This window comes from Barbus barbus (assembly GCF_936440315.1).
Source record: "Barbus barbus genome assembly, chromosome: 28".
In the NCBI taxonomy this organism is placed as follows: domain Eukaryota; kingdom Metazoa; phylum Chordata; class Actinopteri; order Cypriniformes; family Cyprinidae; genus Barbus; species Barbus barbus.
In genome coordinates, this window is record NC_136756.1 from 6,228,651 (window position 1) to 6,242,557 (window position 13,907).

At 35.2% G+C, this 13,907-nt stretch overlaps 1 protein-coding gene across 2 annotated transcripts in view; it reads left to right on the forward strand.

Moving 5' to 3' along the window:
- Positions 1 to 13,763, forward strand: part of LOC306848238 (AP2-associated protein kinase 1-like) — a 56,643-nt gene extending 42,880 nt beyond the window's left edge. The window contains exon 18 of one of the 2 annotated variants that reach the window (XM_079382659.1): positions 11,671 to 13,757. In XM_079382659.1, coding sequence (XP_079238785.1) covers positions 11,671 to 12,446 — 776 coding nt within the window. In that variant the 3' untranslated portion in view covers positions 12,447 to 13,757. Of the gene's footprint in view, positions 1 to 11,670 lie in introns of both variants that reach the window. The other variant, XM_079382660.1, reaches the window with a different exon arrangement.
- Positions 13,764 to 13,907: the final 144 nt, after the last annotated feature.

Sequence of the window (13,907 nt, forward strand, 5' to 3'; positions counted from 1 at the left end):
TATCTTTTATCCTTTTTATGCTTTCTCTTTCCTGCTATTCATCTGGTTTTTGCTTTTTCTCTTTCCTCTTTTCTTTTCTCACCCCTCATCCCTCACTCCCGCTCCGTCAACATCTTCTTTTCATCCTCATTCTTTCTCACACTTCTCGTTTCTCACCTCCTTTCCTTTCTCTCTCCCTCACTCTTTCTCTTTTCCTCTTTCCGGCATGTTCTAGGTGGTCACTCGCGCAGCAACAGCGGCAGTTCTGAGACCAGTCTGCCCTCGCTGGCACGCTCCCTTCTGCTGGTGGACCAACTCATCGACTTGTAGAGGAAACAGAGAGAGGCAGATGAATAGAGAGACAGGGAGAGGGCAGCGTGCAATTCTTACAAATATAGCCAGAGCTTAAAAACCTCAATCTGAAGTAGTCCCATAAACCCTGTCCACCCTTGCGCACATTTCCCTTTGACATTCTTTTCACATTCGCTGTATGTCTCTCTTCTGCCGATCCATAAACATTCTCATCACTCTATCATTGATTTATGCTTCATGCTTCAGGATGTCAAAACATGGCAACCAGTGATTATTTATGTCAACCTCCAAAATATACGGCTCAGCTAGGAGTGATATAAAAATTGACTTTAAAGACAACATTCTTTTATCTTCGATCATGTGGCGTTTCAAAATAAAACTAACTATTCGATGAGAAGTAATCCAGGGAGGGATTTGATTTAATACGCTTCAGTTCAAAAGTTTGAGGTTGGTAAGATATTTTAAAATTCGGCCAAGGCTGTCAAGTCAAGGCTGCATTCATTTGATAAAAATAAAGTAAAAACAGCGATATTGTGAAATATTTTTGTGGTAAAGCTGAATTTTCAGCATCATTTCTCCAGTCTTCAGGGTCAAATGATCCAGCAGAAATTATTTAATATGCTGGGTTGCTGCTCAAGAAACCAATATATTGTTATCAATATTGAAAACAGTAACTCCCCCAACGCATTCAAAATCAGCATATACCTTTTGTATTCACAAGTCAAAGAAGAATTTAAGCTCATATATCATTTATAATTTAATGTCTTTCAAATAAACCTATATTGCATATGATTAATAACATCTTAACAACACATGAATGTGCAAAGACATGGTATTACCATGTTACCGCATTTCCGTCAGATTTGTTGCAATATTTTGGAATTTAAAATTATTCAAACTACAGCAAACCCAGCGATTCGAAAATGTATCAATATTTGTGAGAAATTTGATTGGTTTTGGATTACTTTGATGAATCGAAAGTTCAAAAGAATTTGTTTGAAATATAATTTTTTTTCACTTTTGATAAATCAATTGCATCCTTGCTGAATAAAAGTATTGATTACTTTCAAAAAAGAAACTGACCCCAAACTTTTGAATGATACTGCAAACTTTTGTTAGGTGTGTTGTTCAAACCACAGTACTAAAAAAGCTGAACGCTACCTTAAAATACCTGTGCCAATAAAACAGAAATGGAGCCGAGCTAGACGGGTTAGCGTTCACATACTTGTATGTGTTGGTCCTTAAAAGCCGTAAAGTAAAAATGTTCCCACCCACATTATTAGATTTAGTTTATCCTGCAAAGTAGACGTCATCACCAGTCAAACGTATGAACACCTGTCGAGGTGTTTTTCTTTGCCGTTGTTAGAATCTGTCACAGCTGTATTCATCATTTCGTTCCTCTGTGATGTTCTTTCATCCCATCATTTATTTTCTGCTTCATTCATTTCATCTTTTACTTGTTCATTTATACCCCATGCTTCTTTTTTTCTTTACTTTTTTGCTATGTCTGACAATTCTTGTGCCCTGTGCTACCCCCATAGTATACATTTAATATGAATAATTTCAATCCAGTTATGTAAAGACACATAAAGGGTAAATGCACTGAAAGGAAAACATCCATCATATTGAGGGTAAATTAGGCTGTGATTGTACAGATTCTCAGTTTGTACGCTCATTCTGTACAAATGTATTATTCTCAAGATAAATGTAATATGATAAAGAATATTTATGTGTATGTTAGAGCACAAAGTTCTGTCAGTTGGGTTTTCTTGTCACGTTCTGCCTGTGTGTTTCTGCTCTGAGCCTGTCATGTGAAGGCAGTTTTGGATAAACTTGAATATACAGATAGCGACTATCAGAGTACTGCCGTTTTGAAAAGATTCAGTGTTCAATAACATTTCATCTATCAGGCTTGAAATGATAAATGTGAATATAAGCTGTTCCAAAACCTCATGAGCTGTGCCTGTAGGCAGCATTATTTATCTTTAGCCATTACCTCCTCGAATACGAACCTCTATTTTGAATCTTAAGATTTCAATTTAATACAGAGATGTGTTTGTAAGTTTTCTAAGTTAACTGTGTTCAGACCGAGCCTATGACGGACTGCTCTTCCTGAGGTCTCGTCTACTATGTGACGTTTACCAAAAATAAGAGATTCAAATAAAACGATTCGTTCTTGAGTTACTGCCGGAAAATAACTAGTTGTCGACCAAACTGTGTTATTCAACAGGCAATACCGATTTTTGGGAAAGTGTAAAGTTGTGTTTTGCAGTCATGGATATTGCAGGAACGAATAGCATTTCTCCTAGTTATGTACTACTTCATCTATTTTGAACAACTGGCGTGCGTTTCCCAAAAGCATCGTTAGCCAACTATGGTTGCTACTAGTTAACAGTTTCCTGGAAGAATATTCCTTGCATTGTAAATGTTTGTAGTTGCAACTACAGCTCTTGACCTGTGGTTAGAAGCATGAATAAATCACCAAATAAAGCAAAACAGGAAACAAAAATAGGCATAGTCCTCAGGTGCCAGGTATTTCTAAGAAACTACGAAGTGGAGAAAACTGCTGACCGAATAGCAGCATGTATTAGAATAAAGCATGCACCAGTTAGATACTGCATGTAAATGTGATTTAAAAAATGAATGGCTTTCTGTTGTTTTGTGTAAATTAACTATAATAAAACGACACTAATTGAATCAATAAATTAGCAGAAGTTATTACTGTGCATGACGTCATTAACGACAGTCCTGTACTGTAGAACAAACACGGTTCAAACGACAGAGGTGCAAACATGTTACTACTGTTTTAGGAAACAGTTGCAACAAGCTAGTTAATTTCTCCAACGATGCATCGTACTGTGGTAGTAAATCTGCAAATTACGATGTTTTGTGGGAAACGCACCCCTCAAGATAACTTGCTCTCGTCTTAACCAAACAAGAATCAATTTTTAGTAGTGCTCTCAAACAGTTAATCGCGATTAATCCATAATATATGTGTGTACTGTGTATATATAAATACAAACACATGCATGTATACATTTAAGAACAATGTTGTTTATATATTAAATATATTTACATATAATAATAATAATAATAATAATAATAATATATGTATATAGATGTAAATACTTTCAAAATATATAATGTATGTGTGTATTTATATATACATAATAAGTAAATAACAGTACACATACATATATTATGTAAACAAAAACTTTTGGATGCGATTAATTGTTTGACAGCACTAATTTTTAGTAATCACAAATGATTTGAAATGTTATGAAAAAGTGCTGAAAATAGAAATTCACTGACCAAAATGAAATCTCTAGAAAGCAGGGCTTTATAAAGCCGATATTAATACCTATAATCCTATAATACAATCTAATGACAAAATTAAAAAAAATATTGTAAATTCCTGGAATTAAACACCTATTTTTCTCCACATGCACTCAAATATAAAAAGCCGACAACAGAAATAGCGTATCATCCTTAAAGTTAATCGGTTTTGTTAATCGGTTTTGTTAATCGGGTATAGTTATCGGCTTATGTAAAATAATTCAAAATGGTGAAATATTGCCTTTATATATCAGTCTATCACTATCCTAAAGCTGATGTTACACTGCTGTGTAGACAGCAGGTGTCCGACATGTCGACTCTTGACGAATCTCTGCAAAGACACATTTACCATCACATATCAAATATAAAACCATATAGAGCTCAATATAAGAAAATATGTCTTTCTGTACTATATGTACTGTATGATGTTTGGATTTTCATAATTAGATGTGTGGAAGCTGTAATAAAACAGAATCATTTCTTTTGCGATGTAACTGCTTGTAGAGTATACATGAATGTTTTTTTGTTAAATGCTAAGAGCATTGTTTTATTTTGAGTCATTGTTTTGTTTGAAGCTTGTGCAAATGTTGCATCGGTAGAACATTGTTCTGTAATATTACTACCTGATCTCATGAGAAAATATAACTAGTTTACGAGCTGACCATTTTGTATTAATTTGCACTATGTAATTTGTACCTGGCGTAAACATGCAATTTTTCGAAAAAATCATAAGCGTGAGGGTCCACCCTAAACTTAACCATCAGTGGGACGTAAGCAAATTGTTCGAAAATGTACAAATGAGATTGTACAAATTCATACAAACTAGCCACCATAGTTATGAATTGTCATGAGATTGAAAGTTTTCTGTGTTATCAAATCCTTAATTTATTTTTTCTATTTCCTCTTCCTCCCTTTGCTTGTTTTAATGTGGCTGACCTATGCAATCTGACTGTAGTGCTCATGTTACTCTTAGATATGCACTTAGCGCTGTTTGTCTTGTGTTGTAGTGTGTATTAGAGTCCATGTCAGGAGAAAATAATGACAACAACAACAACAAAAAGTCTAATCTATACTGGAATGCCATGGATTTATCCATTTTTCCGTATGTTATCAAGCGCCGAATTCTTTCAGTTTTTATGCGACAATGAAAATTCTGAGGATATTAAATAAAAGTGTAGATGGGAAAAGATAGTTGTGTCCTAATCTTTGTTGTATGTGCCACATTAAAATGCAGTGACTTTACAGAAGATTTTCGCTTAATTTCCATTACACTACAGTTCAAAATTTTGTGTCAGTTAAATAATAATAAAAAATTATATATGAATACTTTTATTCAGCAGGGATGCATTAAATTGATCAAAAGTGACAGTAAAGACAAGTCTTTGAAAAAAAAACAAAAAAAAAAAAGTTTCAAATGTTTTCAACATTGATTATAATCAGAAATGTTTCTTGAACAACAAATCAGCATATTATAATGATTTCTGCAGGGTCATGTGACACTGAAGACGAGTAATGATGCTGAAAATACAGCGCTGCATCACAGGAATAAATTACATTTCTAAATATTGAACATTTCTATAATTGTAATAATATTTCACAATATTACTGTATTTTTTATCAAATAAATGCAGTCCTGGTGAGCATAAGAGATTTTTTTTTTAAAGCATCTTTTTAAAAACAAACAAAAATCTTACTGACTGCACAAACTTCTGAAGGTTAGTGTATATTACACATTTCTAACAGCTCACTGGCATATTACTAGACTCCTGTATAACGTGCTGGCAGTTTGGAGGAGACTGATGGGCAATAAAATGGTAATGGTTTTCAATTTATCATGTACAAGTAGGTGTTCATGCTGGGATAGATGATGCTTTGCCTTTCATTTAAATGAGTGCTTTATTAATTAGCTTAATTCTCTGTTCTTCACCTTTTAAGGATGAATGTGCCAATGTTGTAATTAAAATTAACTTCTATAGTAACAGGCACTTTGTCCTTTATTGTAACATATTGCTCAATGAGGGATTGAGAGTTAGCTCACATGAGTGCGCCAGTTTAATATTTCAAACAGTGCTTTTATCAAAATATAGTTTTATGTGACTTCTGATAAACAGCATCTATTCAAAATATGAAGGCTATATTTAAAATTCCCTACAAATGAAAATCCTGTCATTTCTACCCCTTCATGTCATTCCAAACCTGTATGATCTTCTTTTTTTCCCTGTGGAGAATGTTTGTAACCAAACAGTTGCAATGACCGTTGACTTCCTTTTTATGGACAAAAATAGAGACTTTTCTTAAAATATAATTTAATGTTCTACAGTAGAAAATCAGACATGACTCTTGAGGTTGTATAAATGAGAGAAATAATTTTTTTCTCTTTAAGGCCACTTCATAGTTTTGTTCTGCATTGTATATTTTGGTCTTTTTCAAATCAATACATATTCAGTAGCACAGATGTTTAGTGGCATTTCCAGACCTGCCAACCTGTACACATTTTGCGTAGCGGGCACGCATGTTGACCTCAAAGTACGCAGGTACCATTTGTCACTTTAAACTACGCAAAAACCTGGTGACGCCTTTGTGCAGCACAAAGAAATCAAGCAACAGCGATGAAAGAGCACTTCGACCAATCAGAGCGCTGGGTTCATTCCCCATCTAGCAAGTGGGATGATTGACAAATGCGTAACCTATCATTAAAAAGAGACTGCAAATAGACAGCAAAACAAAATTCTGCTCGGTCTCGTACCTTTTTTTTACTCCCGCTGTCTGATTTCTTAAAAGAGGACAGTGCACACGGTACTTACAACTAAGGGAAACGGGTTGGGGTGGATGTGGAAAGTTAAAATATTGAGTTGAGTTAACTTGATCCTCTGGAGTCGACGTGATCGCATTGATATTCTAGACGAACTGTGAACAGAATAAAAGCACACATTCATATTCAGTCAGATCTGCTGCGGTTTATTAGTGTTCATATAGCTGCACTCACTGAACGGCGTCTTAATATTAGGGTTTTTAGTCCAAAAAAGTGCACGTACTTGGATAAATACTGATATATTTGCACTAGAGCTTCGCCCGTGTCTAATAAATACCGTGTTTGGGTAACGGCTTCACAAACAGTCTTTTCAACTACACAGTATTATTTCTGTATTACAGTCATTCATAAGTTAATAGTTCAGATATAAACACTGATGTTTATGGTAGCGATCAGAATAGACCTTTTGAAAGTTAACTGGCGCTTCATCAATAGATTCGTTTAAAAACTCTGATTCATCCAGTAAAGAAACAAGTGAAGTACTTATGAGTGAGACATTAAATCATTCATTCAAACCACTTTTTCATCATTTTAATATGAACTAAATATATTATAAATACATATTAATTTAAATGTTTAATAATTTGTTCAAATGAAACACTTTATATAGACAGCAATGATATTTTGTCACATTATTTTGTTTCGTGGGAGAATCGTGATCTCTGTTTGAGACAAAAAAAAATTGTGATTCTCAATTTATCCAGAATCGTGCAGCTGTCGTATGTGACTGAGTGCAGACCTTTGGGAAATATCTAACATGAATAACGTTATCCTAAAACTACATCATTTTCAAGCTAGTTTGCCTATTCACCTGGCATTTAAGTTGGCAAAGTAGTGTAAAGTTATGTGCTCGGTGACAGAAAAGTGTGTGTGTTCATGCCTTGCAGCTAAAAAAAAAAAAAAAACACGGCATCAGATGAGGACACTGACAGGGAGAGAGACAGCAGCAGACCTAAAGAGACCAGAGTTCAGGATATGATATACCCCCCCACTTTGCATCCTGCCTCATGAGTGCTGTTGAGTATATATTCGCAAACAAAAGCACATGTTACACAGATAATCTGTGCAGTGTGTTAGGATGTCAGCACTGTTTTAACTAAATCTTAGTGCATTGCTGTATTAATCCTGAATTTAATGCCAACCATTTCCTTCATCCTGAAGGTAAGACTCACGTCTGTACTCTGATCTCAGTTCAGTCATTGTGTTTTCTGTAACCTCCTTGTTTCCATGGCTTTCGATGCTTATTAGGGTCAGCTGTCTATTGCTAGCGCAACTTTCATAAATTCACATCAAAACTAAATGGAAGTGCGATAACAAAAGACAAATGTAGGGCTGTCAATTTACATATTATTAAGTCTCAAAGCACAATTAAAAACAACTACAGTTGACCAATGTGCTGTACAATGTTGTAAAAAACTTATAAAAACATGTATAAACCAAGCCAAACATCAGACAACAAACAACATCACAACTCAGGCTATAGTGAAGAGCGTTTTTAACTTTGATTTAAAAGTATGTAATGTTGGTGTAGTTCTAATATGGACTGGAAACTATGGCAAAAGCTCGATCACCCCTAGATTTTAATTTTGACTTTGGAACAGTCAACAAACTCTGGTTGGCAGACCTAAGAGTTCTTCCGGATGATATTCACACAACAAGTCAGAAAGGTAAGGGCCATTTAAACATTTAAAAACAACAAACAAAAGCACTTTAAAATCAATTCTAAAGCGTACTGGGAGCCAATGTAAAGACATTAACACAGGAGTAATATGTTCGTATTTACGAACACTAGTTAAAAGACATGTAGCCGCATTTTGGACCATTTGTATTCTAGATATTGAAGAACTGTTTATTCCCAGATACAGGGAATAACAATAATCAATTCTATAAGAAATAAAAGCATGAATTGCCATTTCAAAGTGCTCAAAAGAAAGAAAAGTCTTCACTTTAGCCAATGTTCTTAACTGATAAAAACTTGATTTAACAACTCAATTTATCAAATTTAAGTGCACTATCAAAAAAGAAACCCACGTTTTTTACACCTGATTTAACTGGAGGAGATAGAACACCAAAATGTACATGAGAAATGTTTGGGACTTCAGAAGAGCCAAACACAATGATCTCGGTTTTACTCTCATTTAGATAAAAAAAATTCAATGACATCCAAGCTTTGACATCGGAAAGACAGAGAGAGTCTACACCATTTTAAAATTGAGTATCGTCTGCATAGCAGTGATGGTACAAGCCATGCTTTTCAAAAATAGAGGCTAAAGGAAGCATATATAAAGAAAACAATAAAGGGGCCAAAATAGAGCCTTGGGGGACCCCACAAGTCAGGGGGACCGCCCCAGAATAATATCGTCCAATATTGATTGAGAAGCTTCTATTTTTAAAATATGACTGAAACCAACGTAATGCAGTTCCTCTGATGCCCACAACTTGCTCTAGCCGAGCAAGCAAAACCTCATGGTCAACTGTATCAAATGCCGCACATAAATCTAATAGTACCAGTACAACAGAGTCACCGGAGTCAGTGGTCATTAAAACATCATTTAAAACTTTTACAAGTGCTTTCTCTGTAGAGTGAAACTTTCTAAAACCTGATTGGAAAACATCAAAAATCTTATTGTCATTCAAAAATCTCTGCAGCTGGTGAAAAATTTTGGATAAAAAAATAAATATTAGAGATGGGCCTAAAGTTAGATAAAACGGTTGGATCCAAATTAGGACTTTTTAAAAGAGGTTTAAGAATTGCATTGCTTTAAATAGTCAGGTACAATTCCTGATTCTACACACTTATTAATACAAACTAGAAAAACAGGGCCAGCCACATCAAAAACTTCTGTAAAAAGACGAGGAGAGATGACATCACAAGGAGACCCAGACGGCTTTAGCTGATTAATCTCATGTAGGAAAGAAAAGGAAACAGAACTGAACTGGCTAAAGGTAGCACTGTGATTTGAATGAACAGCAGGATCATAAGTAACAGGCCTGATATTTTTATCTTCTCTACAAAAAAATAACAAAACCTTTCACACATATCAACTGTTTCAGAAAGGTAATTACAAAGAGATGGATTCACAACTGCATTTATAGTATTAAAGAGCATTCTTGGTCTATGAACATTTTTATCAATGAGCTCAGATGAATTATTAATATATTTATCACATTAAAACTTGCCTATGAAATTGACAGCCTTTAGAAAATAAGGAGTAGCTCTTCCTTTCAATTTATTTATGAACCATTAGACTTCTGACATTTCTCAGAGATATGTTTGGTTTATTGAAGGGCTAATAGTGATGTTTTTGGAAACAAGGTTTGTGTTTGTCAGTGGTAGCTGTCATAGATGTTGATAGTACTGTATTTCTGTGGTTTATTATACTGTTGTAGAATGTGCTTTATTTGTGCTGTATTGCTCTGTTGCTTCATTGTGTAGCCATCTTGTGTAAATGAATGCTTAATCATTTGCCTTTTCCCAATTTTGTTCACTTGTTTGCCCAAAAAAAATACAATTCTGTCATTTACTCAGGCTCATGTTCCAAACCTGTATGACTTTTTCATCCGTGGAACATTTTGAGAAATGCCTTTTTCCATTTAGTGGAAGTCAATGGTCACCAAATCTGTTTGGCTGCCAACGTCCTTAAAATTATCTTTTGTCTTCCACCAAAGAAATTCATACAGGTTTGAAACTATATGAGGGTGAGTAGATGATGATGGACTCATTTTTTGGTTGGACTACAAAAAAAACAAAAAACAAATCTAAATTCTGTCATACCATAATATTGTTCCAAACCTGTTTGACATTGTGGAACACAAAAGGAGAAATTGAGTAATGTACTTTTCTTTTTTTTTTCTGTCCCTCACTGAATTACAATGAATAGAGTGTGGAGCTTTCAAGCTGCACAGAAGCACCATAAAAATGATTCATAACTATATTTTAATCTAAAGTCATATGATCGCTTCTTATGATGAAGAGCCTTAATAATCATCTCAATGGGCTCCTAATTTGTGATTTGAGTTGGGGAGAGAAACTTCAGAACCAGATCTGATTTGCGAATGATTCATGCAGACCATTTTTTCAGAACTGGATTGGCTAGTTGAAAAGATATGAATCAAAAGGATGATTGACTTCTCAACATCTCTCCTGAACTTCACCTCCCTATGGTATCCATGTTGGATGTCCAGATTTTCAGGGAATAATGACTTAAATTTGGCTTAAACATTCGAGTAGTGTCCACAGCGACTGTATTGCTTCAGTAAACTTTAGTGCTGTCAAACGATTAATCGTGATTAACTGCATCCAAAATAAAAGTTTTTGTTTGCATATGTGTGTGTTCTGTGTATATTTATTATGTAATATAAATACACACACATACAGTGTATATTTTTAATATATTTACATGTATATGCATGTCTATATTTATATTCAAATAATTTATATTATAAATATTTAATATATAAAAAAAATTTTTTCTGAATTATATAAATGCATGTGTGTTTATTTATATATACATAAGAAATATATACAGTGCACATACATATATTATGTAAACAAAAACTTTTATTTTGGATGCGATTAATCGCGATTAATCGTTTGACAGCACTAGAAACTTGAATGCTCCAGTTCAAATTTATTATATTTTTAACAAAAAAAAACAAAAAAACACTCAAATTCAATTCATAATGAATTCAGAAATCCTCCTTTTGTGTTCAGCGGGAGTAAGAAAGTCATACGAATGAGTAAATGATGACGGAATATACATTTTTGGGTGAACCATCCTGTAGAAGAATCACAGTAATGTTGCAACAATTGTCCTGATACAGGCTGCAACAATAGACAATTTATTTATTTTTTTCATTCTGTAGATTTATAAAATGACACCATTTTTAGTTTTGGAAATGTTTTGGTCACTATCATTGATTGTTCCTGCTATTGACTTCCTAGTGCTGTCAAACGATTAATCGCGATTAATCACATCCAAAATAAAAGTTGTTTACATAATATATGTGTGTGCACTGTGTATATTTCTTATGTATATATATAAATATATTTAATATATAATTTTATATTTATATACTGTATACATAATAAATATATACAGTGCACACACATATATTATGTAAACAACTTTTATTTTGGATGCGATTGACCGCACTAATTCATACTGTAGCATATTGGTAAAAATGTCACTAACAAATGAATTTGCTTTTTACGGTTTTCTGTTTTGCAGAAGCCAGAAGCAAGAGTGATGGATGTGGATCGCATTTGGAGGGAGGTGACCTGGAGAACTCTGTGGAGGAGGGCTGCCTTCATTCCAGCGATGAAGATGATGGAGAAAAAGAAGGGGGGAGGTCACAGGTGAGCGGCGAAGAAACGCCAAGTCTGGACTGCAGTGGCTCCAGACCGTTACTTCAAGACTCGGATGACGATGATGACCAAAGTCCCGTGTCTTCCAGAAACCTCCAGATGTCTTCCCAATCCGAGGGACCCGTTGAAAACCAGTCCTCACTGGTTTCTCAGAACCACTCGCCACAGCTGGTGTCGCTAGCCCAACATGCAGGCACAGATGCAAGCGTCGACATCTTTTCCAAAGCTCCGTTTCGAATCGGACAAGACATAGACAGCGAAGGGGATGTGTTCGCCAATGCGCCGTTTCCTCGTCTTCCTGCTCAACCTCAACAGTCTGATATTTTCCTCCAGGCGCCCTTTGGTAGAAAGAAGGAAGCTTCTGGAAAGGTTTACACCAATCCGGCAGCCCAGCCGAGATTTTTACACTCCAATCCAGGTTCTTCCCTTGAGCAGAGCATCCTCGGCCAAGTGACCCCTCTGCCCTTTCGACCCCAGGCACTTTCTAAGTATTCCAGACACTACGAAGAACCTGTGAACACAGACCCTGAACACACTCTGAGCGGTGAGCATGTTCCCAGTCTGACATCTGATGGGACTTCCACTGACCCCTTCGTCTCAGCGCCCTTCCACCTTAAGGGCTGCCATGATAAACGCTGAGAGAATGGCGTCTGTGAAACCGCTCCGTTATAAGATTTGAGCTTAACATAATAAAATGCTGTATACTGAGTGTAATTTATTCAAGAGTGAAGCACATTTATGGCCTCTGGCTGTCTATCTCTGGGTCAGCGTTTGATTGTGTGACATCTTTTGCTACCTCAGATCATTCTCATGCTGTCAAGCTTCATTTCTGTCCTGCATATGTACCACGTCCACAAAAACCTGATTTAGCGTGTTGTTTTACAAAAAGATTGGATTGTTTTCTATTATGAGCATGAGCTTAAAAAATGATTTCCACTATTATGAAATGTTTGTATTATTCGCCATCTGTTTACCAATGGTACTTCTACTATTATGGTATTCCAGATAGTTTTGTATAGCTCAGATCTGGCAGAGTCCTACATCTTAAAAAGCAAAACCGGAAACGTTCTGTGTAACTATTGATAAAATATATGTTGATGATTTTGTGTCAGCCAACGTTTCATTAGGCTGTGAAAATACCTTTATATTTTAAATGATTTACCTTCATATCCAGGTCACATTTCACTCCAAATGTAAAAGAAAACAGGCTTTAAGCAACAAATTGTAACATTTGATAATCATGTTTAGCATGAAAGCCAATGAAAAGTAAGAAGGTATAAGCTCTTAATATTGTACAAGCAACACCGAATCTAGTGCATGGTATATTTATGAAAGTGGGGCGCTAGTATACAGTGTTTAAAACGATCTTATGATGTTAAGCACATTGGTAAACAGCTGGACATTAAATCCAATTGATGCTGGATTATATTGCACACGACTGTATTTTATGTAGTTATCAATACACACTGCACATTCCCTTTATTATGTTTAAACACAGGCAGCTCTAGCACCAAGATGCTGTTATCTCTGCTTGTCACAATATACACTAAATCAGTTATTAATTGCAAAATGTATGTACATGCAGATATGCTCATATTCAGTCCGATCCCATGAAACACGTTTCTTTTGCTGCACAGGTTTTCAGTAAACCTGTAAGAATTAGGCAGGTGCATCACACACTTTTTCACTGACACTAAGAGTTATGAGATAAAGTTTCTATTACAAGGGGTGAATTTTAGTTGGGTATCCACATTGCTGTTTGTGGAGAGGTGTTTTATATCCGTTTGAGATTGGGGATTGTTCATATTTTTATGTTTAATGTCGAAACAGCCATGATTGTTTGGTGGCCTTTTGAATGAATCTGGAAGCAGTTGTCTTTTGAAATACTTGAGTTATGCAAACCACTCGCTGGTGTAGAATGCGTATGTATTAATAAATGAAACCTGTTTAAAAGTGCCGTTGTGTTGCATTGCTTAATACAGCAAATCAGCATATTAGAAAGATTTCTGAAAAACCGCGTGTCGCTGAAGACTGGACTCATGATCTCATTAATTATACTAATTAGGCTGTCTTTGCATCAAATTAATAATTTTATATTCA